The sequence below is a fragment of the Myotis daubentonii genome, chromosome 20 (genome assembly GCF_963259705.1).
Source record: "Myotis daubentonii chromosome 20, mMyoDau2.1, whole genome shotgun sequence".
Lineage (NCBI taxonomy): Eukaryota > Metazoa > Chordata > Mammalia > Chiroptera > Vespertilionidae > Myotis > Myotis daubentonii.
This window is the reverse complement of record NC_081859.1, coordinates 14,195,670-14,222,915: the sequence shown is the minus strand read 5'-3', so window position 1 is coordinate 14,222,915 and position 27,246 is coordinate 14,195,670. Positions and strand designations below refer to the sequence as shown.

The following is a 27,246-nucleotide window of genomic DNA, read 5'->3' as shown; positions in this document are numbered from 1 at the left end:
CCCATTCGTTCCTTCCTTTGGCTCAGCTCACTCGAGCCCAGGGCCCCAGGAGGCTGGACGCTGGCCGTCACTGAGGTGGCCTTTATCACTGAGCCACTAGCCTGTCCCCCACACGCTCTCCGTCACTCCTAGTTTCACGCCATGAGGGTCCAAATACAAACCTCGTCACTGTAATTAATTGTGAACCTGAGAATCCCGCCTCTTCTCGTACATCTCACAAGTGTCAGACCGCAGGGCCATTGGCGCTGGCCTGGGAGAGCAGAGGGGTGCAGCCAGGTGCTCTGAGGTCAGACGCCTGGCTCAAGTCCAGTCCCACCTACTAGCTGTGTCCTGGGGCAGTCACCTCACTTCCACGTGTTGTTTCTTTACCTGTGGGTGCCCCTTGTAAGAATGATCACGTGTTCAAACTTGATAAACATGCTCAGCTGCTCAGAAAGGGCTTTCTACATGAAAAGGCTCACGGGCAGGTGTTCTAAGCGTTGTCAGATATGAAGGCAGCTTCAATCCAGTCCCTTCCCCGGGTGGTACAAAAAGCCACCTGCAGGGAGATGAAATCACTGCCAGGCCCAGAGGGCACCGGGTCCAGTTAGCAAGACGACCGCAGCGTCTGTTGAGGAGGAAGGACTCCTATTACTCCTGGAGCTCCGACACCCCAGCCCAGGCGGCCGCTCCTTCCAGGCCGAACAGACGAGGTCCCGTGGGAAGGTCAGCTGTGCTGGCCGCAGGGACACAGCCGCGTCCCATTACCTGTCTCAGGGGGGATGTGCTTGCATATCTGTCTTCTCCGTCTTTATATCGGGTTGTCTCACTGCCTGGTACCTAATGAGACAACCACTTCCTCCCCACCCCCGCCCACCCCCAAAGAGGACTCAGAAAACGTGTTTGTTAACAAGCTTCCCCACTTAGCCTCCGTCCGGGGAGATTTCAGCTCCGAGGCAGTGGCCGGCGGCCTTGCTGTGAGGACCCCCAGGCTCCCTCCTGGGCCCCGAGCCTCACCTGCGCCCCTCCCCCAAGTGAATTGTATTGGTTGCATGTAGATGTTGGACTCTGCTGAGCTGTGATGGTCTCCCCTTTTTCTCTTCTTTCCTCCAGTATGTCTTTGCTCAATCACAGCTGTGACCCCAACTGTTCGATCGTGTTCAACGGGCCCCACCTCCTCCTACGCGCCGTCCGAGACATCCAGGCCGGAGAGGAGGTAAGGAGCCCTGGTTCTCACGCCTTTTCCCCCCCAAACCCCTCCCAGCCTGGTCCTTCCCTGACACTGGCGCCCGAGGGACAGCTTCTCGTTGTCCTGCCCAGGAGAGAACACGCCGCCGCAGCCCGCCGACTTCCCCATCGTTACTCTCCAGGTTATATCCCCGCTGACTTTCTTAGTCGCCGTTTGCCTGGATGGGGATGGTCCCGTGTGTGTGTGTGTGTGTGTGTGTGTGTGTGTGTGTGTGTGTGTGTGTGTGTCACACTGTGTGCGATAGGGCATGTGTCCTGCACACACGACAGTTCATGCCTCACGTTTCTGCAGTTGGTCCTCATCCTTCCATGGTGTGCGCCCCCAGGGCTTGCTTATCTCAGGGCCACGCCTCACATCTCCATGGCGACTCCCGTTCACTTGTATAAAGAAAGCAGATCAGCTGTAATCTTTAGGTTGTCATTGGGCCTTTACAAACCTATCGGCCTGTCTGGTGATTGTTCAGGCAAAGGTGCGAAGGGAAGCAGGGCCATGACCTCGGGCAGTGGCCTGGCCTTGACCCTCCCCTGTGTGGCCGGCCAGGCAGCCCCTGCGGATGAGGAACCGCTCAGAAGCCAGGGTCTGGGATGGGCTGCTCCCGGCTGCTGCCCGCGCCGGCACTGGGCTGGCGCAGCTTCCACCTGAGCTCTGGGTTACGGACACGGACGCGGCGGAGAACCCAGTCTCCTTCCCCCCTCCCAGCTGCTAAAGCGGATGTTTATTGCATGGAAGGCAGAGTGGTCATAAGACTTTACTGCATCTATACAGCCCTCAGCCAGTGAAACCCAAGTATTTGATGTAGACAAGGATTTGGCCTGATAAGAACCCCCAAACTGATATTCCACTGAATGAGCTGCCGCTTGCAAAGCCGTTCGTGAGTTTCCTGTCTTCAGGCCCAGGCCCTGGGGAGCTCTGTCAGCAATAGGGAGTGGTGGAGGGTGGGGAGGGGGGCTGAGATTTGTTTCTGGGGCCGGACACGGCTTCAAGGCGGCTGAGAAAGGGAACTGCTGTCCATTGTCAGCAACTTCGTTTGGTTCTGAGGGATGGCTGCTGTCCTTGATAATCATGATTATGGTGCTGGTGCTGACGGTGGTGGTGTTTTACTAAATTTTAAACAAAATTCTGTTTGCTTATCAAGGTGAGAAATGAGTGGCATTTTCAGAAACAACAGAGACGTTTTCTGACATCTTGTTTTCTAGGCTTGCCTGCCAGGCATTCTCCTTGGTTGGTTTTCACTTAGTCGCAAACACACCTCATCTTTTGGTGTTTGTTTTACTGTTTCATGCCCTTCTCCTTCCATCTCTGGAGAGACAAGCACCACCCCTTCCTCTCACCCGACACAAGGCGGCTCTGCCGGCATCAGGCCCTGCAGGCACGGAGGTTCTCCCCGTGGTGGTACTTGTCCAAGCAGCTTCTCCACAGGGCGAGGTTCTCCCCTCAGCCCTCCCTGGACAAGCCTGTGCTTCTCCAGGGGGCCCGGTGGGCATCCAGGGGACACCTGTGGACTGTGCAGGACTGTGCATCACTGAAGGAGGCTGGCGTCCACTCAGTTATGCCTGAGGCCGCCCCACCCCTGAATGCATCCTGCACATTAAAGCTGACTCCTGGGCAGAGGCAGGGGAGAAGGAGAACCGTGAGGCAAGGCGTGCCGGGGCTGGTGAGGAGGGGTCATTCCTTTTCATTGTGCAAATATTTGCTGTCATTAAATTGGGTAACAGGTAAATTTAGAAAATTTGGTAATTTCAGCCTCAACTCTGCATTGCAGCTTTCTTGCTCATCAGGGCCGGCCAGTTTCCTATGTGCTATGGGGCTGTGAGCACCAGCCTGAGGCCCGGGAGGGAGGAGTGCGCCGTGTCTGTGGCATGGACGCTCCCCGGCCTGGACCTGCTGGGGAACGGGTGAGGCGTCCTACAGGCACAGCCAGAGGTGAACACACTCCGCCTCCGGTTTGAAACCGCCAGCACCCGCGGGCGGGCGGGCCCTGGAAAGAAAGTGACACGGGAGCCAGGCGTCCCAGTGTGAGAGGGAACGTTTCAGCCAGACAGGAGCGGGAAAGGTGCCCGGAAGTCACCGTGGAGGCTTCTCACCCTTTGTTTCTCTCCCCGGAAACCCGCCTTTGGCCACTTGGGGCCATTTCCTGTTAAGCAGCACCTAAGTGAACACTTTTCTGTTTAAAAACTTTCACTGTGATGCTCAGTGGGCTGTGTTGTGAGTTTGTTTTGTTTAAGGCTCACAAGCTGGATGGCTGATGGCTGCCTCTCCAGGGTTTGCCAGGTTATGAAACACATTATTCTCAGACAGTCTTCTAGAACAATCATTAGGGAAGAAAGGTGGACAGTCCAGGCCACCATTATGGGACTTCCTGTTTGAGGAGGTTATCACTGTTGCCAACTATGTCATCAGCTGCCAGCATTCCCAGGAGCCTAGTGATGGAGAGAACTGTGCTTTGCAGGAGTTGAGCGAGTTAGTGTCCCTAACATCAGGTTCACTGTAAGTGCTGGGGTTAGGACCCTGGTTCCTCACCCAGTCAGCTTTGCTTATGTGCTGAGTCATTTAGCAGAACCCCTGCATGCCTACAGGCTGGGGTTAGGACCCTGGTTCCTCACCCGGTCAGCTTTGCTTATGTGCTGAGTCATTTAGCAGAACCCCTGCATGCCTTCGGGCCGCGGCACCCAGGTGGCATCGGGACCACGAGGATGAGTAGGGCCCAGCCTCGCCTTCAGCACGACAAGGCACAATTGAGGACACGGACGCAGAACAGAAAACCGGGATAGAACATGTGAAGTAGAGTCGTGTCAATGTGCACAGGGCTTTGTGCAAGTTCAGAGCAGGGCACTAGGTGGGGTGAGGGGCAAAGGGGGGCGTGGTCAAGGAAGGCTTCCGGAGCGGCGAGTCCTGGCCCCTTAAGGCTCCATGGAGTTAAAGTTGGCGAAGCCGGGGAAGGCGTTCTAGACAGACACGCAGGCCCGGGACGGAACGGCGAGCTCAGGAGCAGGAAGCAGGTCAGGTCGGTGGGCTGGAGCGTGCAGCTGTGCCCAGCAGACGAGGGCACATGCGGGGCCCAGGCCGGGGAACCCAGGGCAGCCTTGCCCAGGAGCTCGGTGCACCTGAAGTTTCCCTGCTGGTGCCTGGTGGACAGGAGGCCCTCAGTGAAGGTCTGCGGGAGGGAGGGGCCGGCGATGGAGCGTCACTGAAGGGGCGGGCAAAGCAGCTGCATGATGACATTGTCCGTGTGGGCGCGGTTGGGAGAACGAGGGTCAGGATGCTGCAGTCCTCCAGGGTGAGGCAGTGGCCTGCTGGCCGGGGAGTGGGGGGTGGTCTTTTTTCAGTTCAGAGCCAGTATTAGCATAACAGTGTATAACTGGTAGTGTCATTCCAGAAACAACAACAGTCTCCCTGTAATGCGGCCGCAAGTACCCACAGCTGCACCTCATGGGAAGCTGGGCTTCCTGGGACGGTTCCCTTTGCCTGGACGTTTCCAGGGAAGCACTGCATTCGGTGCCCAGCCAGTGCCTCCTGCGGTCACTCACGGGATGGCACTGCGCTTCCCACGAGAGCTGCGGGAGCGGGAGGCCGTGGTCAGTGGCGTTCACAGCTGCGTGTGACTGTGTTCCGTTCCATTAACCGTCTGCTGACCTGGGCAAGTCTGACTCGTGGTTCCCGCCAAGTGAGCCCCACATTCCGTGAGCAGAGTCTCCATTAAAGCTGCGCCAGGGAGTCGGGAAAGGTTTTCATCTTTGGCTGATGAAACGACTCAGATGTCCTTACCAATAAGGAACCTGGCTGCGTATTTCCCCAAATACGAGTAACGATGCTTCTGCCTTTGAGGCCTTCAGCTTTGACACCGTGGGTTTGTGAACCTCAACGCCACGAAGGAGGGACGGCGGGTAGCGGGCAGCCTTCACGGAGAGGCGCCTTGGAGCCCAGCCTGCAGGGCGAGAGCTCTGAGCGGATGGGGAGAAGGCCTGGCGGCTGAGGCAGGGGCGCCTGGTGCTCACGGGCGGGCATCGTGCACATGGTCCGGGGTGTGGCAGTCAGTGCACCTGATGGTGACCGACTCCAGGGTGGACGAGGAGCTCTGAGACCGGAAGGCAGACAGACAGTGAGCCGCGAGGCCCTTGTGTGCCTTCATCCCGGAGGCAGGGAGCAGCCATCGGAAATCTCCCGGGGATGAATGACGGATCAGGTGCGAGCACTGGGAAGGTCTCTCTCAAGGCAGTTTAGAGGCAAAAGGGCGGCTGAGGCTGCAGGGAGCCGGGGAGAAAGCCGCTGCACAGTCTGGTAATGGGTCCAGGCAGTTCTGGGTGGTGGGTGGTGGATGGTGGTTGGTGGATGGTGGGTGGTGGGTGGTGGGTGGTGGATGGTGGGTGCTGCGTGGTGCGTGGTAGATGGTGAGGGAGGCTGTAGGAGTCTGTTTCCTGGGCTTGAATGAAATAAATAACTAGCCGCCTGTTGCCCAGCCACTGCCTGGCACGACCACGCAGGAGCTCCGGCCCTTGTAGCGAAGTCGTGCGTGGGTCAGCATATTCTCTGGCGTGGCAAGTCCCGGATTTGTTGGCTTCGCACTGGGCACATCGTAATCACCCCGTGAGCCCTGCCGTTGGTCTGATCTGAGGCCGGGCTGAGGTCCGAGGGCCAGGGGCTGGGCTGAGAATTAGGGCCCTAGAGCAAAGCCAAGAGAGAGCAGAGATCAGCTCATCTACCTCCTCACCTCATTGGAGGAGACCGAGGACCTGTGCCCGAGGGAGGAAGACGGGTGTGCGCCGCCCTAGCCTCAGAACAGGCTGCTTCTGAAGTTGCTTAGACGTGGTCATGGGAACTGGGGCACAGCGCTCTCTGTGAACGAGAGGCACTCGCCTGGCTCGCCTTTGCACCCAGAGGCAGCCCTGGCAGAAGAAAGATGTGGGGAAAGCGCATGTGGCTGTGGGCTGGGCCCGAGGAGCCAGGGGTCTCAGAACAGAGCTTAGCAGGGGCTTGGGAGGTCCAGGCTGGGCGGTGACAGGCGGTCCAGGCCGGGCCGTGCGGTGAGGTCCAGGCTGGGCGGTGCGGGGAGGTCCAGGCTGGGCGGTGCGGGGAGGTCCAGGCCGGGCCGTGCGGTGAGGTCCAGGCCGGGAGGTGCAGGGAGGTCCAGGCCGGGCGGTGCGGGGAGGTCCAGGCCGGGCGGTGACAGGCGGTCCAGGCTGGGCGGTGCGGGGAGGTCCAGGCTGGGCGGTGCGGGGAGGTCCAGGCCGGGCGGTGACAGGCGGTCCAGGCTTGGCGGTGCGGGGAGGTCCAGGCTGGGCGGTGCGGGGAGGTCCAGGCCGGGCGGTGACAGGCGGTCCAGGCTTGGCGGTGCGGGGAGGTCCAGGCCGGGCGGTGCGGGGAGGTCCAGGCCCGGCGGTGACAGGCGGTCCAGGCTGGGCGGTGCGGGGAGGTCCAGGCCGGGCGGTGACAGGCGGTCCAGGCCGGGCGGTGCGGGGAGGTCCAGGCCGGGCGGTGACAGGCGGTCCAGGCCGGGCGGTGCGGGGAGGTCCAGGCTGGGCGGTGCGGGGAGGTCCAGGCCGGGCGGTGCGGGGAGGTCCAGGCCGGGCGGTGACAGGCGGTCCAGGCCGGGCGGTGCGGGGAGGTCCAGGCTGGGCGGTGCGGGGAGGTCCAGGCTGGGCGGTGCGGGGAGGTCCAGGCCGGGCGGTGACAGGCGGTCCAGGCCGGGCGGTGACAGGCGGTCCAGGCCGGGCGGTGCGGGGAGGTCCAGGCCGGGCGGTGACAGGCGGTCCAGGCCGGGCGGTGCGGGGAGGTCCAGGCCGGGCGGTGCGGGGAGGTCCAGGCCGGGCGGTGACAGGCGGTCCAGGCCGGGCGGTGCGGGGAGGTCCAGGCCGGGTGGTGCGGGGAGGTCCAGGCTGGGAGGTGCGGGGAGGTCCAGGCTGGGTGGTGACAGGCGGTCCAGGCCGGGCGGTGCGGGGAGGTCCAGGCCGGGTGGTGACAGGCGGTCCAGGCCGGGCGGTGCGGGGAGGTCCAGGCCGGGTGGTGCAGGGAGGTCCAGGCCGGGCGGTGCGGGGAGGTCCAGGCCGGGCGGTGCAGGGAGGTCCAGGCCGGGCGGTGCGGGGAGGTCCAGGCTGGGAGGTGCGGGGATGTCCAGGCCGGGTGGTGCAGGGATGTCCAGGTCGGGTTGTGCGGGGAGGTCCAGGCCGGGAGGTGCGGGGATGTCCAGGCCGGGCGGTGCCAGGCGGTCCAGGCCGGGCGGTGCGGGGAGGTCCAGGCCGGGCGGTGCCAGGCGGTCCAGGCCGGGAGGTGCGGGGATGTCCAGGCCGGGTGGTGTGGGGAGGCAATCCCACCTTCTTCCTCCTACACTTTCCCCTGCCCTGCAGCCCCTATAATTACCTTCTGACTGTGAAAGCAAATAAGGGGTCATTTACACAGTATACCACAAGCTGATATATGTTAGAGTAAGAGAAACCTGGGTAAGCAGGGAGTAGGAGTTCCAGGCGCACGGAACTGGGCTGCTATTCTAAATAGGGGCTCTGGTCAGACCTCAGCGAGAAAGTGAGGTTTGAAACTCAAAGGAGTTGAGGGAGGCCCCTGTAGTAGATATGGGAGGGCCCGTAGTGGATGGGGGTAGGGCCCCATAGTGGATGGGGGGGGAGGGCCGTAGTGGATGGGGGAGGTTATGTAGTAGATGGGGGGAGGGTATGTGGTAGACGGGGGGAGGCCCTGGGGTGGTAGGGAGAGGGCCCCATAGTGGATGGGGGGAGGGCCCCATAGTGGAGGGGGTGCAAGGCCCGGTAGTGGATGGGGGGAGGACCCCATAGTGGATGGGGTGCAGGGCCCCGTAGTGGATGGGGGGGGAGGGCCTGTAGTAGATGGGGGGAGGGCAGAGGAGCAGCGCACACAGGCCTGGAGTTTCGGGTGTGGAGACGGAGGAGACCCGGCTGCATGAGGAGGAGAGAGGCGCTCAGACAGGGACCAACCTGGACTGAGGCCTCGGCTCCCCTCGCTACCTGTTCTGAAGGACAGTGTTTTCCCTAATTCATTGCAGACTAATATTTTTGTGAAATTCCAGGGAAATGACTTACTCAAAAAATAAAATTTAAAATAAACATAGAAAGTAAAAGCCTAATATTTTATATGAGAGGCACAGCAAGTTTCTCTTATAATTGCTATGCCGTTCGTGAATGTCAGCTTCCCTTATGCCATGCCCAGCATCTGACAGGAAGCGCACTGGAGCTGTGGGGACGCATTGAGAGAACTTGACCTTTGCTCTAAGCCAGCGGTTCTCAACCTGTGGGTCGCGACCCCTTTGGGGGTCAAACGACCCTTTCACAGGGGTCGCCTAAGACCATCGGAAGGCACATCTATAATTACATATTGTTTTTGTGATTAATCACTATGCTTTCATTATGTTCAATCTGCAGCAATGACATTGGGGGTCACCACCACATGAGGAGCTGTATTAAAGGGCCGCGGCATCAGGAAGGTTGAGAACCACTGGTCTAAGCGAAGGGGGAGCCGTGGAGCAGAGGACGGGGTGCAGGGGCCCAGGGGACTCACGGAGACCAGCGGTGAGACTTGCATCTCACAGGAGCAGGGGTGGGGGCTCAGACCGGGGTGGTGGCAGCACTGGAAACGGCAGAATGATGAGTTGAGCCCACAGAACTTCCTGGCGGACCCGATGGGGCGTGAAGGAAAGAGAAGTCCATGGTGACACTGCGGTTTCAGGTGGATAACACCAAAGATGAGTTGCTGTCAGCAGAGGTTGGGAAGGCGCCGGCTGAGATGCACGGGTGGGGGTCGGGGTGGGGGTCAGCAGTTGGATTCTGCATATTTTGAATTGGACTTGCAGCACCTAGGAGATATGTCAGGTGAGAAATGTGTCAGCATCATGATGTTCCCTGAAGGCCTGTACCCTGAAGTGGACTCTGGGGCTACACAGAAACCCGAGAAGCCCCTGGAGTGTGCCTTCTCTCCTATGACCTTTCACCTTCAAGACAGGGCACAGTTGCTGTGTTTGGAAGGGTCACAGGAAGTCAGTTTAAGAGCCTGCAGCGGAGGTTGCATCTTGACATGAGGTTCTCCTCATGCTTTATTCCTCGAGTCACCAGGAAGAAAACAGTCACCTCCTTGCAGAGATACCAAGTCTGGTCGCCCCTGAGTTCCGCGAGGCCGCTGTGCAGCTGACGGGATGTAAGCAATCTGGCCACGTCATCTGCCACCCATTAGTTGCCAGGGCTGTCTTGGCTCCTCTACCAATGACTGTAGGATTTATTAAACACACCTTAGCGACGCCGAACATATAACAGCTCTTGATACTTTACTGCCCAGTGAATGAAAGGTAAGTGGTAAACGTGTCCAGAGTTAATGAGCCCAGTTCCTTAAAATAGTATATGTGCTCACCACATAAGATTGGAAGGGATTGCAAGAAAATTTTACACGTGATTATTTCGGTGGAGACACGGAGTAGTATCTTATCTCGTACGCTTTTTGGTGTCTGATAAAGATATGTTTTACCCCCATGCGCCCCCTCCAACCTGCCCCACCCCGCCAGCCTTCACCACCCCACTGTCTGTGTCTATGGGTTATGCATACATGCATACAAGGTCTTTGGTTGATCACCTCCCACCCACCCACCCTTCCTGCCTGCCTTGCCTCTGAGATTCTGCCGTCTGTTCCATGTTTCCATGTCTCTGGATCCACTCGGTTTATCCGTTTATTTTGTTCATGAGATTCCACAGATGAGGGAGATCATGTGACATGTAATACTTGTAACAATAAAGATTTTAAAAAATAAAAATAAAAGTATGTTTTACTTTAATAATTAGCAATAATAATGGCCATTTGTTAAAGGAAATGAGCACAGCAGCCACATGGCCCCTTTTCTCTCTGGCCCGCAGCTCACCATCTGCTACCTGGACATGCTGATGACCAGTGCGGAGCGCCGGGAGCAGCTGAGGGACCAGTACTGCTTCGACTGTGACTGCGCCCGGTGCCTGACGCAGGACAAGGTATGTTCCAGGTGGTATCCAGCGATCTTGCTGAGAACTCTACTTCTATGTCATTGATCCGCACCTAAGCATTGCATCGTAGGAAACAGATGTAAATACAGGAGTGCGCAGGGCTGCCCATGTTTCATTCACTGGAACTGTTATCACCCACCAGCAATGCGAGGTTTAACCTCAGCAGGGACCCATGGCGCACCGAGTCTGAGGGAACGTAGGCATTAAACGTGTCTCACACCCAGACCTTTTGACGAAATCTAGTGTATTTTCCTCTGTACCACAACTTCCTGTGGCCTCTGGTGTTGACGTTCATGGAGGGAAGGTGTTGGTTTCACTGCATGAGAAAGCCCATGAGCTCATTCTAATGCTGTAGGAATCAGTGAATATGATCTGTTCCTTATTAAAAAGAACTTTTAGAAATAAGTGAATCAGGTGGGAAAAGGTGGACCCACTGCCAATAGTTTCCCAGGATTCCATCTCCTTAGCGTCAGCCTTCTCCCTCGCAGGCACGGCGGGAAGCACAGGGGCTGCCCTGGGTTTCTCCCAGACTCACCTGGAACGCCGGGCAGCGAGCTCGCTTCCACCCACAGCCTTGGTTGGGGATGGGAAGGCCTTTGGATTCAGTGCCTCTTCCGTGACATCTGTATGGCAGACCCTCAAAAGTGTCTCAAATGTGTGCCTGTATTCTGTTCCAATTGGGGGCATGTTCACTTTGGCTTATTGTTACGGTTGAAATCTGGCTAGAACGGTATATTAGGAGAGGGCTTGGCTACCAAAAGCAGATAACTGACTTTAGCAGGTGTATTTGTCTCAAGAATTCCAGAGAAGCTACAGCCCAAGACAGGAGCAACTTCTCAGCCAGCTCATCACAGGCCAGCATCCTCCGGTCTGGCTCCTCAGCCATCCCTAGCGTGTGCCTTTTGTCCTCATGGTCCCAGGCTGCCTGCTGTCCCCCCCCTACTCAGTGTGTCCAAGCTCTGGACATGGAAAAGAAGAGGCAATAAAAAGCAGAGAGCGGCCCGGCCGGTGGGGCTCAGTGGTTGAGCGTTGACCTATGAACCAGGAGGTCACGGTTGGATTCCTGGTCAGGGCACCTGCCCAGGTTGCGGGATGGATCCCCCAGCGTGGGGTGTGAAGGAGGCAGCCAATCGACATCTCCCTCTCATCGATGTTTCTCTCTGTCTCTCTCCCTTCCTCTTTCTAAAGTTAATTTTTAAAAAGGCAGCGAACAAAGGGAAACCCTCCTAGGGCTTTCCACCTGCGTCTTATTGTTCAGAACTGTCTCACGTGATGACTTCTAGCTGTGAAAGGGGTGAGGAAACTGGGTGTTCACTGTTCAGCCTTTATACTCGAGGAAGACAAGGGCGGAGGAGGCTGGGAATGGCTTTCGGTTAGCCCATCGGCAGTGTCCACCGCACCCACTGGGACCATCCTCTTCCTCTCTGAACTAACAGTTTGTTTAATATTGTATTAGGGTGCTTCAGAGAAAGAGAACTAACAGGGTGTGTGTGTGTGTGTGTGTGTGTGTGTGTGTGTGTGTATAATGATTGTGAGATAAGAGTGACCATGAATAAGCTGAAAGCAGGTTAGTGTGTGTGTGTGTGTGTGTGTGTGTATAATGATTGTGAGATAAGAGTGACCATGAATAAGCTGAAAGCAGGTTAGTGTGTGTGTGTGTGTGTGTGTGTGTATAATGATTGTGAGATAAGAGTGACCATGAATAAGCTGAAAGCAGGTTAGTGTGTGTGTGTGTGTGTGTGTGTGTATAATGATTGTGAGATAAGAGTGACCATGAATAAGCTGAAAGCAGGTTAGTGTGTGTGTGTGTGTGTGTGTGTGTGTGTGTGTGTGTGTGTGTGATTCAGCCATTACAAACAAACCTTGCCACTTGCCATGACATGGACGGACCTTGAGGGCATTATGCTAAGTGAAGGGAGTGGGATGGAGAAGGACAAATACGAGGGAATGAGGCTGATGGTCTCAGGGAAGGTCCCTCCAGCTCTGTGAGCTCATGTTTCTCTGAATGTTTCCTAGTGGCAGTGAGTGGGGTGAGTGTTTAGATGAGAGTGTGAACTTGCTTTCAGTTAGTTCATCAGTTATATTGCAAGTTTCTATTTCCATGAAAGTTTTATTCTGATTAGCAGTATAAATCTCCCTTCTGAATCGCCCTGCTGTGGATTTGCTCTGAAAACATAACAGAAGTAAATCCAGCCTCGTGCAGTCCCAAACGATCGTAAATTCACAGTAAGTTCCGCCAGAAGCAAATTTACTGTCAGGCTTATGAGTCTGCTTTTCTTGGAACCTAGAACCTTCGTCTAGGCCTCCGTTTATGAGGTGCCTGTGTGTGCATGTGACGGCTCTGCCTTGTGTCCTATTTCAGGGAGGCAGGAGGCTTTCAGTAGTGGGTGTGATTTACGTGTGTGGGTGAGTTGTCATCTGTAATCAGCAGCTGCTTAATTTTGGGGGAAAGTCAAATTTACCTCCAAAGAAGGTTTTGGAATGATTTGGCTTCTCCTGTGGCTACCCAGCTCAAAATACAAGGCAATAGAAGCAGGACAGACCCAATGGAATTGAGTCTTTCCATAAGTTGTGTGTAATATGTCATGTGCTTTCTGGGTGTCACATGTTTTGTTGCAAAAAAAAAAAAAAAAAAAACACCCAAAAACCCATACTTCCTTGCCATGACAGTCTTTCTTCCTAAAGCCTGGCACAGCTGGTTGACCCTTCTGTTAAAACAGTGCCTTTTAATTTAGCCACAGCCCTGATGCCTCACTCCTCGATGGAGTGTCCCTGACTGGTCACCTGGCCCCCAGTCTCTTCCCTTCCATCCATCTCGCCCGCTTATAATGTTCTCTTAGACGCCACTTCTCCGCGCCAGAAGTCTATAGCGTGGAGCAGTATCTCTAGTCTTCAGGGTCAGCGTCTGGCTCTTACCTTGGCATCCACTGTCCTCCAAAGTCGTGCCCCCGTGATCCAGCTGCCTCGGTTTCTGGTCTCTTTACTTCTTTTTTCTCTTCTCTTCGCTCTTCTCTTCCTTTATGTAACCGTTGTATCTAATTTTACCCCTTTCCCCACCCCAAAGATTCTAAAGTGGCCGACAGGCACACACATGTAGTATTACAGCAGCAGCACAGTTTGTAATGATGGTGAGATAAGAGTGACCATGAATCAGCTGAAAGCAGGTTAGTACCCGGAGTGCACGCCATGTGATTTTACACACACGATGTGCTCCAGCCTTCCCAGCAGCCAAAGCTAAGAGACCGGTTCCACAACTCGCACCCGGTCCGCGGCCGGAGCACGGCTGCTCCTGGCACCGAGGCCCGTGGCTCACAGGGTCCCCTGAGGTTGATGGCCAACATTCTTATCAGAACTCCCCAGCAACGTAAATGGCCGATTTTCATAATATTCCTCCATGCGGCTGCTTGGCATAATTTCAAATTATAATTTCATGAAAGAAGTAACGAAAAGGGTGACGAAAGATGTCATCTAAGTTCTCATCTCACTGATGGTTTGCTTCATTCCAAGAATATAATTTAGACTAGAACAGGGGTGAGGAACGTGTGGCCTATGGGCCGTATAAGGCCCGAAAAATCGCCTGGCCTGGCCCTGCCAAGGCGTCAGGGGGGAGTTAGGTAAATGTTTGACCAAATGCAGCAGGCCAACGTTTTTTTAAGTACTGTTGTATGGCCCGAGAATGATGTTATAAATATCCACATGCCCCTGGCAGAAAAAGGCTCCCCACATTCATGTTATTTGTCATGTTTTTTTATTATTATTTTAATTGTTACTAAAGTGATACACGTGTGCAGTTTGAAAGTCGAAGTACTGGACCCAATGAAACGTAATTAGCAGCCTTGCTCTGCTCCTGCCCACGTCCTGCTCTCTGTGGTCAGCGCGTGGCTTCTGGCGTTTATTCCATGTTTCCCAGAAATAACGCTCCCTTAAACCATGTCCCAGGGAAGGTTTCGCTATTGAGTTTGTATAATGACTGTTTTTTAATTTCCCGGATTTTGGATTCACTTTTTACCTGTTTCTGTTGGATACCGTTGTGTTCACTCTAACGCGTGCCTCTCTGTTGTTTATTTTCTGACATCGGTCAGTCAGCGCCGTAGCTGATTTTACTGGACTCAGACCATGCTCTGCTGGTTGATTTTCGCTGGTTACCTTCCTTAGCGCTGCATTTCACTGAGTGTGTTAGCATTTGGGACAGCAGGCTCATGTTTGCCTCGTTTGGGTTTTGTTTTGTTCCTTTCTCTCTCCCTGTGCTCATCCCTCCAGCTGGAAGCTTTGTACTTGCCTCTCCCAGGCCCGTCAGGCCCAGCTCAGAACTGGACTCAGTGGCGTTGGCACCTGCTGCGTCCCAGTGCTGTGGAGGCTGCGCCAGGTCCGGTTACTAAGTGGTGGGCATCTGTGGGGAGCCGGCATGGCCATGGCATACTCAGCCCCACGTTGGGCGCCTTATGTCCCGTACCACCTCAGCCAGTTCATGACCCTGAGAGGGGGCGGTGAAGGATGGAGAAAAGACAGACAAGAGAAAAAGCTGGGTCTGGGTGGGACGCCGCCCTCTCGGATGGAGAGCTAGCGACAGCGCCATGGACTCCAAGCCGTGTCTTTATTTTATAGCAGATTCCACGAGGCAAAGTAAGGGCGTGGTCAAGATGTTTACAACATTCTCGTGGGTTTAGAACAGCCATGGGCAAACTACGGCCCATGGGCCGGATCCGGCCTGTTTGAAATGAATAAAACTAAAGAAAAAATGACTGTACCCTTTTATGTAATGATGTTTACTTTGAATTTATATTAGTTCACACAAACACTCCATCCATGCGTTTGTTCCGGCCCTCTGGTCCAGTTTAAGAACTCATTGTGGCCCTCGAGTCAAAAAGTTTGCCCACCCTGGTTTAGAATCTACTCAACTACATGCACCTGAACTCCACCAAGCCCACATCACTCAGGCACATGGGGCCACGTGTTCGGACCATAGGTTCAAGCTCACAACTGTAGCTGTTGGCTATCATTGTGCTGGGAGGGCTCTGCCTCCAAGCTGGGACTTGCACGTGGCCGTGAGAGGACCGTGCCCTCTCATGAGTCCGAGGCTTGAACCTGTCCAAACACTGTAGCCGCTCTCCACAGGCATCCTGGCTCTGCTCTGCCATCAGCCTTCCCAGGCCCACAGCTCCCTGTGAACACTCAGCTCAGGGAACAGGTGTCCTCAGCCTCTGATTTAGAATCAGGAGCTCCTCACCCACGGCTTCAGGCTGCAAGCTCCCCTCCTCCCCTTTCTCCGGCGGAGCATTTCGGTCCCCGGTAACCCTTGAAACTGACCTGACACTGCGACTCCGCTCCCCGACCTGAGGCCCTGAGTGCTCAGCTCACTGCTGCCCATCGCTGCTCCACGTCTCTCCAGGGAGATGTGTGTCTGGTATGTTGGCCTCGTAAAGCTATTAGTACTTTGGTTCCTCTTTATATTTTACGTCACAGTGCTCCGGGTCTGGAGCCGGGGGAGCACTCCGAAGTCTGAGCTGACAGCATCTTGGCTGGAGTCTGGTTTGCTTGCAGGTACATAGGTGAGGATTCAGGTGTTTGGAGCCAGTGAACACGTGCGGATAAGCACCGACCCGATTCTCCGAGCGCTCCAGGCTCCTGTGCCGCTCCTCCGGGCCCGGCCTGTCTGAGCGCAGGGAGCTGTCCCTTCTTTCCCCACCTGGGACCTGCTGTGGGGAGAGCTGAGCCACGGGCCACTCGGAAAACTGTGTGGTCAGTGGCCCTGGCGGGGGGAGCCCTGGTAAGTTCCCATTCGCTGATGCTGTGACTCTAAGCCCACTGCCCCCACGCAGGGTTCACTGTTGTCTTTGGCAGTTATTTCAGTTTCTTTTCCCAGGCCCTCCGGTGTAACAAGGAATTCCCTTTCTTTGATCCTGCTGAGGCCTCCGCATGCTGTGAGCGAGGGACCACCGGGATAGCCCGTGTCCTGCCGAGAGAGGACGGGCCCTGGGGTAGCCAGCGTCCTGAGAGAGGACAGGGCCTCGGGTAGCCCGAGTCCTGAGAGAGGACGGGCCCTGGGGTAGCCAGCGTCCTGCCGAGAGAGGACTGGGGTCCTGCGGAGAGGGAACGGGGGTCCTGCCGAGAGAGGGCGGCCAGCACTGAGCGAGCTGCCTCAGTTCCCCTCATTCCCACACGCGCTGCCCCTCAGCCAGGCCGTGCCTGTCAGCCGTGAACTTGGGCACAGGAGGCGGATTGAGCCGAAGGAAGGAACAGTGATTTCTGAAGGAGGAGTAAAAGCACATTGAGTTAAAGCCGTAGTCAAAGGAATGAGCGTTCTCTGCCCAGAAAGGGTTTTTATGGAAACTCGAGTCGACTTGAAATACGAGCAATTGCGTAAAGGACATCAGTGAGCCAGGATTGGTCTCTGCTCTTCCTCGGTTTTGTTAACTTAATTGTACGCAGAAACGCCTCCTGGTGGGGTGGGAGCTGTGCCCGCTCTGGATTGTTGTCTGGATCAGGTTTTAGCCATCGAGGCAGAATGTGTTTCCTGCGCCCGGACTTTTCGTCATAACCCAATCCCCTTATCTTCAGGAAGATTAGGGCGATCTGGCAGGGGGTTGAAGAACCCCCCCTGTTCTGTGAAAGAGAGAGAGAGAGAGAGAGAGAGAGAGAGAGAGAGAGAGAGAGAGAGAGAGAGAGAGAAGAACCCCCTCCTCTGTGCGAGAGAGAGAGAGAGAGAGAGAGAGAGAGAGAGGAGCTTTTAATAGTCAGAACCGAACATCACTGCGTGTTCCCCATGTCTTGCTTCCCCGACAACCAGAAGAGCGGGTCTCCCTGGGGAGAGCACAGTGCTGGCCGTCATTCATGTCAAAGCGAGAAAGGGACTTACTGACTTCGTAGCCGCCCCTCACACCTCCTCCCGGCCGTGGCGTTGCCGTCAAACCCCGGGGAGGCTCCTGGGCTGGGACGGGCCACGAAGTTGGCCGGGACGGGAACAGGGAAGCCTTGTGTCGCCCTGGGCTCTGTGTTCACATCCCAGAATGTGGGCTTCCGTGCTGCCTTCTCCCCGGGACAGGCAGCCGCTCCCACACTCCCTCACTTGGCGTGATGCAGTTGGTATCCAGCCATGCTCTCTCCCATGGATTTATGAATACGAAGCGTGGGTCCTCAGGTCCTGCCCAGGGGTCAGAAGAGGGCCTTTGCACGCTGCGTGGTGACATGGCTTCCACCTCACCACCTTTCTGTTCTTGCACAAAACGCCTTCCTGTGGCTTTTGGTCTACAAGAAGCTCTGGCTGGGACGGATGCAGTGAGGCAGCTGCCGGGGCGCCGAGTGTGTTCCCCGTGTCCCAGGCGCAGTTCCCAGCCAGCACATGCGCAGTGTGCAGGAAGGGCAGCTGACGGAGGTGACCTTCCTCAGGGAATGGAAGTTACAGCACCCGCTAATGCTTGGGGCCCTTGTGTGATCTCTGCTGGTTCACACGCCTCCTCTCGTTTCATCTCTACGGCCTTCTGAGGGTGTGGAATAAGTTAACGGGGCTTTTAGCTTCACATCTATGTTCTTAACTCCTCCATTACGCTGTCTCTATCCTATATAATAAAAGGCTAATAGGCAAATCGACTGAACAGCGGAACACCCAGTTGCTGTGGCACGCACTGACCACCAGGGGGCAGACACTCAACGCAGGAGCTGCCCCCTGGTGGTCAGTGTGCTCCCACAGGGGGAGTGCCGCTCAGCCAGAAGCCGGGCTCACAGCTGGCAAGCGTAGCGGCGGTGGCGGGAGCCTGTCCTGCTCCACAGCAGTGCTAATGTGGTGAGCGGGCCTAAGCCGGCAGTCGAACATTCCCTGAGGACTCCCGGAGTGCGAGAAGGCACAGGCCAGGCTGAGGGACCCCCCCCCCAAGTGCACGAATTTCATGCACTGGGCCTCTAGTAATTTTATAAATAACAGATACACTTTCCCCATCTTACTATTTAAATGTTGACATATAATTGGCATTTGGTAAAATTTACTCTCCTGAGTGTACAGTTCTGTGAGCTTTGATAAATCCATGCCATCGGCAACCACCACCCCAAGACACACAACAGCCTGTCACCCCCAAGTTCCCTCCCACCGCTGTGTAGTCAAGCCCTACCCCCCACTTCCAGCCCCGCTAACCCTGCTCTGCTTTCTGTCCCTATCGCTTTACCTTTTCCAGAATGCCATGGAAATTGCTCCAAACTCACTTGACTCTGTCTTCCTTCACTTGGCGTGATGCATTTGGTATCCAGCCATGCTCTCTTTTCCACGGTTTTATGAATATGTAATCTCGGTGTTTGGTTCCCTTTGTTGCCAGGCAGTATTCTGTATCCCCAGTTTGTTTATCCATTCACCAATTAAGGACATTTAGTTCCTTTCCAGTTTTTGGTGGTTATCAATATTCATTTACATACAGGTTTTTGTGTGAAGATAAATTTTCATTTCACCTAAGAGTCGGAGAATTGCTGGGTTGTGTGGCGAATCTGTGCTTGACTTTATGAAAAATTAGCCGTGTTTTCCGAAGTGACTGTACCATTTTGAATTCCTAACGACAATGAATGAGCATTCCAATTACTCCATGTCCTTGATTTTGTCAGTTTTGCTTTTGTTTTGTTTGTTTTTTATCATTCCAATAGATGTGTGATGATATCACATTGTGGTTTTAATTTGCATTTCCTAATGAATATTGATGTATTTTTTTCCATGGGCTTAATGTACCATCTGTATATCCTATTTGATGATACAGTTGTTCAAATCCTTTGCCTATTTTAAAAATCCGGTATTTTCTTCATTTTGAAGGTTCTTTATTCTTATGTGTACAAGTCTTTCATCAGATATGTGCCTATATTTTTTTCTCTATCTGTGGCTTGTCTTTATTTTCTTGACAGAGTCTTTTAAGAGCAGACATTTTAACGTTTGATGTAATACAGTTTTTAATATTTATTTCTTATGGATCGGTCTTTTGATGCCACGTGTAAGAAATCTTTGCCAAATCCAAGAGAATAAAGATTTTTCTTCCATGTTTTCTGTCAATGGTTTTATAGTTTTAGGCTTTGCATTTAGATCTTTGATCCGCTTTGAACTTCCTGTATTTGGTACAGGTTAGTTTTTTGCAGGTGACTGCCCATGGAGCGCCATTTGTGGAATCGGTGTCTTCTCTATGACAGAGGGATAGGATAGAAAGTGCAGAATTGGACATGGAGGTCCTGGTCCTGACCATCTGCCGTCACAGGGTGGGCCCAGCAGAGACCAGGGCTGAGGGGCAGCAGGGCCGCCGGTACCGTGGGAGAGTGCACGCAAGGGTCAAACAGCCCGACTCTGCTGCTCACTAACCCGCCCACGCTGGCAGCGTCCCCCTCTGCGGGGTGTTCTCCTGTGAAATGAGAGTATCCTGTACCTGGCCAGGCTGCTCTGAGGGCCGTTAGCTGTGTGCGTGTAGGTTGGGAGGTGGCAGGCACTCAGGAACGCAGCCGTTACTGCTAGTGAACGACGTGAGCACAGGGCCTACAGGAAGGTCCCAGGAGTCCCAGCGTCCTCCGTCCCGGCACGTGCTGACCAGGCCCCTGAATTGCTCACCTCACCTTCCTGCTCCAGGGTTCAGTAACCTCTGCCTCCTCCCCTCTCTGGTTCTTGGGCCTTCTCTGGGCTCCAGCAGGCACTGGGTGGGGTGGTGGGTGCTCTTCGCCCCTGTTTTCTCCAGGGCGTACCCCTCTCTCAGCCTGGCTCTCCCTCCCGAGAAGTGAGCTGACCGTGGTCCAGACTTTGGGGTGCATGACTGCCCGTTGTCACTACTCATGCTGCTGTTCGCTCCTGCAGGTCCTGCCCTTGCTGTCCTGAGGGGGTGGGGGGCGCTCTCTGTAGGGGTGTGGGGTGGGGGCTGTGCTGGGCGGGCTTCAGGCTGAGGAGACAGCACAGGCAGCGTGCCTGGCACTGCCCAGCGTGGCATGAGGTGTTTCTCCCGCCCCGACCCCGGGCAGCGTGGAGGTCGTCCCGCACTCCCTCTCTGCTCACGCTCTCTCCGTGAGATGCTGCCTCCCGTAGGGTTGGCCACGTAGGATTGTTCCGCTCTGCCAGCAAGACCACGCTCAGACTCTTGCTCGCAGTGAAGCAGAAACGTGAGATGCAGGGGCCACACCAGGCGAGTTCCCTCACCATTGCTCTTCATTCATGACGTGCAGGGAGGGCCGCCCGCACCCCTCAGCCCTCAGCCTGAACAGGGGCCTCTGGAAGGCCACAGCAGCTTCAGGGCTCCTGGTGGGGTGGGCCCGCTCTGTGGGGGTGGGAGTGGGGGTGGGGGTGGGGGTAGGGATGGGGGTGAGGGTGGGGGTGGGGGTGGGGGTGGGACAGCAGCGGAGGCGGCGGAGGGCTCTGCCTCACCTGTAGCTGGCCCTGCAGTGGCAACAGGAAGGATGTCCCCGAAGTCCGGAGGGGGATAGGGAGAGACGGACAGCAGATACGCAGTTCAGTGTGACAGTTACCTCATGGACGCCGGCTTGCAGGGCAGTGGGAGCAGAGGCAGGAAAATATCTGCCTAGTCAGTCAGGGAAGACTCCCAGGCAGAGGAGGCACTGGGCCTGAGATGTAGAGGCTGCGTGTGCAGGAGTGTCAGTGGGCTGGCTTCAGGGGGAGCGCTGTAGACTGGGCCCCTGTGCAGTATGGGCGGTGTGGAGTGTGTAGTGCTGAGGGCACTGTATGTGGTTCCGTGTTCCTGGGGGCACAGGCGGTGTGGAGCGTGTAGTGCTGAGGGCACTGTATGTGGTTCCGTGTTCCTGGGGGCACAGGCGGTGTGGAGCGTGGAGTGCTGAGGGCACTGTATGTGGTTCCGTGTTCCTGGGGGCACAGGCGGTGGGGCTGGTGATGGGGAGAGGGATGGTCTGCTGGCAGAGTCTGGATTTCGCCAGGGAGGGAAGGGAAGCCGCTGAAGAAAGCGAAGGTGGGCTTTTGACCAGCAACAGCCAGAAAAACAAAACAGGAGGCGCAGAAACCAGTCAGAAACTGTTACTCCACAAGGAAGGAGAACACAAAATCCCAAAAGCCGGCCCGTGGGCTCAGGGGCTGAGTGTCGGCCTATGAACCAGGAGGTCCCTGTTCTGTCCTGGGCTGCAGGCTGGATCCCCAGTAGGGGCGTGCAGGAGGCGGCTGGCCAATGATTCTCTCATCAGGGATGTTTCTCTCTCTCTCCCTCTCCCTCCCTCCCTCCTCTCTGAAATCAATTTTTAAACAATTCTGAAACAAGCCGTGAAACCAGCGTGGTTCTCACACGGTCACCTCTGAAGGAGGGCTTGGCGAGAGCGGCTTCTGCGTGTCTGTGGGGCCTCTCTCCCGCCCCCACTTAGAATGGGCGCTGTTGGGTCCCGTTATTACCTGGGGGTGTGGCGAATGGTTTGCTTCAGACACTCCTCTGCTTGCAGCCGGCTCCTGGGTGCGCCAGTGAAAGGTGAGGCTGCTGGCCATTCCTGCTGACAGTCATGGTGCGGAGCGCGGGGGGTTCTCTGAATCACTTCCTCTGGGACTTGGAACAGCAGTTAGGAAGGGAGTTGCTTCATTTGCAGATTCAGCAACTCTTCTCCCCCCCCCCCCCCCCGGTTATTCCCAAATCATTTCAGACCCCGAGAACCTCACAAAGAAAGGGGCGATGTGGGCTTTCTCTGTGGCTTGTTGAGATAAGTAAATTGAATCCTGGAATTAATTATTAAAGCATTGATAATGCTGTCCTGTCTATAAAATTAAAATTCAAAAGCTGAAGCTTAAGGCCCATAAAAACAGTTGTCTGTACCTTTGTCATTAAACCCCTCTATGCAATAAATTCTTAATGTAGAATCATCTTGCTAGTTTCAGAATTTAGTCAATTTTGGCATTTTTCAATGCCTTCTTAGGCTAATTTCCTTATTTATTGTATATCTTAAAATGGAACACATAAAGTGGCAGCCAATTAATAAATTAAGTTTTCTACAACTGAAGTGAAAACATGTTAATTATTTCTGAACAATTAGGCGCATTCAGCATGGGGGAGCTCCTCGGTGGGGATAACAAAACAGCCTCCTTAGACATCATATCAATGCACCTCTACTTCTTACAACTGCTTCCTGATACGAATGAGGTCAATGAAAATAATTGTAAAAGTCATGAGTACAAACCTCCCCAATTTCATACCATTGTCTTTCAGCTCAACAGAGACCCAGAGCAACGCTCTCCTGGGCCTTTTAAAAAATTATTGACGAGAGAGAGAGAGAGAGAGAGAGAGAGAGAGAGAGAGAGAGAGAGAGAGAGAGAGAGACACAGACATGGATTTGTTGTCCCACTTACTTCCGCCTTCATTGGTTGATTCTTGTACGCGCCCTGACGATGGAGCTGCATCCTTGGCGTATCAGGCGATGCTCTAACCAACGGAGCTCCACTGAGCCCCGGCCAGGGCCATGCCTGAGCTCTATTTCACGCTGCCCAGCAGGCCCGAGGCTTCCGAAGGGCCAAGGAGAACCTCTGAGTGCAGGAGAGGCACCACCGGAAGCCAGGCTCACGAGTCAGGGAGGCTCAGAGGCACGGGCCGCAGCCCAGAAGGGCACCCAGGCCCGGCGTGCGCTTCTGAGTCTCCACTGAGCTCGGGAGTCCACCGCAGGCTGTGGGTGGGTGTCCTGGCCTCTGGACTCCTCCTGAGCACGAGGCCGTTCCCCTGCTTGATCCCCGCCTTCCCAGGCGCCTCCTTGTCCTCCGTCCTCAAGTGCTGGGACCCTTGGACTTGGATAAATCCCTGGACTCAGTTCCATACTTTGGGGTTAAGGAAATTCACACGTTTTACCATTAAAAAATGCTTTTACCTGTAAAAATAGATTTTTTGAAAAATCAGCCACTCTGGGTTTGGGTCAGGTTTATCTTTTTCTGTTGGTTCCTGTGGCAGAACCAACAGAAATGACAGATGTCATGTGGCAGACATTCGCTGAGTACCTGCTGTGTATCCAAAGGCCTAGGCCCATGGTCGGCAAACTGTGGCTCGCGAGCCACATGCGGCTCTTCCTAAGCCTTAGGAGGACCCTAATTAAGTTAATAACAATGTACCTACCTATATAGTGTAAGTTTAAAAAATTTGGCTCTCAAAAGAAATTTCAATCATTGTACTGTTGACATTTGGCTCTGTTGACTAATGAGTTTGCTGACCACTGGCCTAGGCGAAGACCTGGTAACTGAAGCCCCTGAAAAGCAAGCAAAACAGGCAAAAATGGGAACAGGCTAAGCTAGTAGGTTTGTGCTTAAATCCTTACAGCATTGGCCCATCTACATGTCGTGGGATTCTTCCGAGTCTATGGAGAAAGGCTGCTTTGGGGCAGCGAGGCACAGGGTGTGGAGTGGTCAGAAAGAAGTCATACTTCCCCCCAGGCCCTCTAGCGTGAGCACCCCAAGAAGAAACACATTATTGCACAGGAAATAGAGTTTACTGCTTGACTTCAGTCCCAATATTTTTTGTTTGTTTTCATTTTTTATTATTTTTTTAAGCAACACAGTGGAAGTCGGAAGAGAGAGTTTAAAAATGAAAGCAAGCTGGTAGACCTGTTCTTCACCCCACAATAAGTGGAGAATAGCCGTGTGATTTCGGGGTGGCCTGGGCTTCAGGTTTTTCTGTGGGTGGTTTCGGGGCTTGAACAAGACACTCCTGTCAAGTGTTCAGTGTGCCCTCCGTTGCGGTGCGGAGAGCCTGCTGAGATGCTATCTGGCCCTTTCCGAGGTAACGGAACACCACTGTAGAGTTTGGGAAAAACAAACTTTCCGTAATGCTCTTGGTTTGTGTCTAGTTACCAAATGACGAGCAGAAGGGTTTTTGACGTTAACAGCAGAGCTTCAGGGGCTTGTTTATACCCTCTTTGCATTTGTTATTTCAGACCGTAAAGATGGGACAGGCAGGGTTAAATGGAAAATCACTAATATCAACAATTACAGGCACTTACTGGGGATAAGCCTCTCTCCCTAGCAGTAACAGTGCTGCTATGTGGGCAATTAGAGAAGCGCACCCACCTTTTTCATGAAGTTTGTGCTCTGGGAAAGTTTGTCCCTGCATTGATGGAGTCCTCGTGCTACCATAAGCTCATCTCAGTCCTTTTACCCAGGAGCATCACTGCTCCTGCCATCTAGCCTTTCGATTAAGTATGCTTTGCTATTGTTACCAGCGATGAGGGCTCCCGGTTCTTGAGTTCAGCCGAGAAAGAATTCAGAGCCAAGAGCTCTAGCACGAGAGGAAGTGTATTGAGTATGCAAAGCTTAAGGACACTGGAAGAGAGGATTCCGGGGGCTGTGCAGAGAGCTGCCGTGGCCTCTTACAAGGAGAATCTCAGAGGCAGGAGAAGCGAGCCAGTTGGACTGCGTGGACTCAGGAAACAAGTTCCAGAGGCAGAAGAAGGGCCCTTGGAGGTTCGGGGGTTGGCCCAGGACACGCTGCCACTGCCTGCTGCTGCGCTGGTTGCAAGTCTTGTGGGGACCCTTTGACTTGGGAGAAGGAAAGTTAAGGTGCATTCCTGAAGAGAGAAGGCGCAGGTGTGCTCTAGACAGAGAGGGCACTCTGGGTTCTTTGTCTTAAGGGTTTTCTCTGTTTTCTAAAGGCAGGGATTTTAGGGGCGTTCTCAGGGGAGGCTGTCAAGAGCACATTCATCAGCTTTCCGGGTATTTTCTTTAATATGCTGATTCATCAAATGAGCATAGAGGGTCAGGGTCATGGTCTACTGATTGGTCCGTGCCAGGAGAAGAGGTCATTGGTCATTGCATCCGGTCCCGATGCCAGCCATGGTGTCGATTGGTCTGGTTTTGCTGCTTTTCTGAGTCTACAACTGAGGCCTAGATGTTAGCTCTAAACTCTGTCTCTGGTCAATAGACCAGCGGCTTTGTTCCTAAGATTATCTGATGCTGATCAGATCCTCATTGTCCAGAGGACTTGATGCTTAAGGGAGTGGGCATGCATGGGACCAAATCCACCTTCTCATCCAGGCTGCTCTCCATCGCATCTCTAACCCTCTTCTTGCTCCCCTTTCCCTCCATTAACTGTGCAATCCAGCCTCGCGTTTTCAGGTCTGTGGACGTATGCTGAAGGAGGTCCCTGAGTGAGACACCCCACACCTGGAACAAATAGCCTCCACGCAGACCCAGGAGCCAATAGTGGACCGGGGTGCCACCACCCTCCCGCCACCTCCTGAACTTGGAATAGGACCACATGGCTCTGTCTCCTCCCAGGCCCTGCGCGTCTGCCCCTCTGCTCCCAGCCTGGTCCCTCCTGCGTGCCTGCTCTTGGCTGACACCTCCCCAGCCTCCCAGCTCAGGCATCTCCAGGACACTTCCCTCAACCAGGCTGGGCAAAGGCCCTCTCTCTGTGCTGCCATAGACCCAGGAGCGCTCTCTCTCTCTCTCTCTCTTTCTCTCTCTTTCTCTCTCTCTCTCTCCCCCTCTCCACACCTTATCAATGCCTCGCTCTAGTGTTCATCTGGGAAATGTTGGCAGGTGTTGAACTGAAGACGTACGTCTAAAGGGCACATTGTTACTCATAGCTGTGGACTGGGTCTCTTTGTGTCTGTTATAAATCAAAAGTGGAGAACAGGGTGGTGCCATTGTAGACGCAGCAGACAAAGGAGAAAGGCTCACCCATTGGGAACTTGCAGCAGATCTTAACGGTGTGGCATGGAAAGTGACAGTGCGGTCACAGAGATGGGAAGCATGAGGAGGCAGCAGAGGCCAGGGCTTTGGTCCTGCCTGGGCGTTAGAATAACCGGGCCGATCGTAAAGAATGCAGACCCCTGCTCGCCTGCGAGAGACGCTGCTGTCGCTTGCCCAGGTGGGGCCTATAGTTAGTCAGCTGTCAGGTGACTCTAAATATATACCCACTGCGTGAGGCCCTGCCAGCAGGGAAGAGAAGCTGGGTTTGAAGGGGAGTTGGAGACTGCAGTATCCCTAAGGCACGCCTGGCATGGATGGGGTGTGGGGCGGGGGTGGGCGTGTCTGGGTACCTGTGTGTGTGTGCGTTATTGCGAGGGTGAGGAGGAAGTTGCACTCTGTAGCCTCCCAGAGTGAATTAAAGCCTCTGACATGTTCTTTAACATGGGCATATCCCCAATAGTTCAGCTCCCACTGGGGATAAGGACAGGTTTTCTCATGTTGAACACACTCTCTGAAGTTCTTTCTACGGCTGGACAGAGTGAGGAAGAGTCTCACATTGTTTACTTGCAGAAGGAAGGCCCGCGCCTAGTCTAGTGGATGCTGCACGTTTACTGGTACTGGACTCTTACTGCTCAGCCCTCTAGGAAGTCAGAGAGTGAAGTGCACGTTAACGGGCAGTGTTTAAGGCTCGGGATTAGGTTGTGATCGGGGAGAGGTGTACTCTTGTCCCCCGGATAGGACTCAAGAAGCAGATGAAAGCTGGTCAGGAGGTAGTGGCTTTATGAATCCTCTGCGGCCGGCATCATGGCATTTCCAGGGCAAGTGCATGAGGAGAGAGGACGGTGCCACCTTGCAGCCCCTGGTGCCATTTTGGAACCCGGGATTTGATAAGGACCCATCAGACATCAGTGCACAGGATCCATACCGGTGCTGTTGGGGGCAGATTTGAGATTCGGTGCTGCCACCATGCCAGGTCCTCCTGCAAGATGCCGTGGCGCAGTGAGCAGCCTCCACCAGCGGGAGCCCCTGAGTGTACACTGCGTGCATGTTTCCAGTTCTCCCCGTGGCTTCCGTGAGCTCGCCCCCCCCCCCCCCCCCCGCCGTGCGCCCTTCTCCTCCTGCGCGGTGGGGACACCTCGACCATCATCTGGAAATGTTTATGCGGCTCCACCAGACCTCCGTCTGGAAGGCTCTGTGAGAGCGATGCATACTTGGTTTATGAGACGGTTACAGGAGAATGGAGGAGGGCAGCGTGCCAGACATGGCCAGGCCTTTTATCTCTGACATTAGAAAAGAGGTCCCCTGGCTGCGGGCCAGACCGAGTGCACTGGAATATGAAGTGCAGGCGTGGGCTTGCTGGTGGGGGGCGTAGGGGGCTCGCCCTGCGTTCAGCTGGCACTCGCTGCCATGGGCAGAGTCGC

The 27,246-nt window shown here is 54.8% G+C and overlaps 1 protein-coding gene across 6 annotated transcripts in view; it reads left to right on the top strand.

Annotated features, from left to right (window-relative positions):
* Nucleotides 1–27,246, top strand: part of SMYD3 (SET and MYND domain containing 3) — a 520,781-nt gene that overhangs the window by 423,014 nt on the left and 70,521 nt on the right. For all 6 annotated transcript variants that reach the window (XM_059677624.1, XM_059677625.1, XM_059677629.1 and 3 more), the window contains 2 exons: nt 1,093–1,195; nt 10,090–10,200. In XM_059677624.1, the coding sequence (XP_059533607.1) occupies nt 1,093–1,195; nt 10,090–10,200 (214 nt within the window). The remainder of the gene's footprint in view (nt 1–1,092; nt 1,196–10,089; nt 10,201–27,246) is intronic.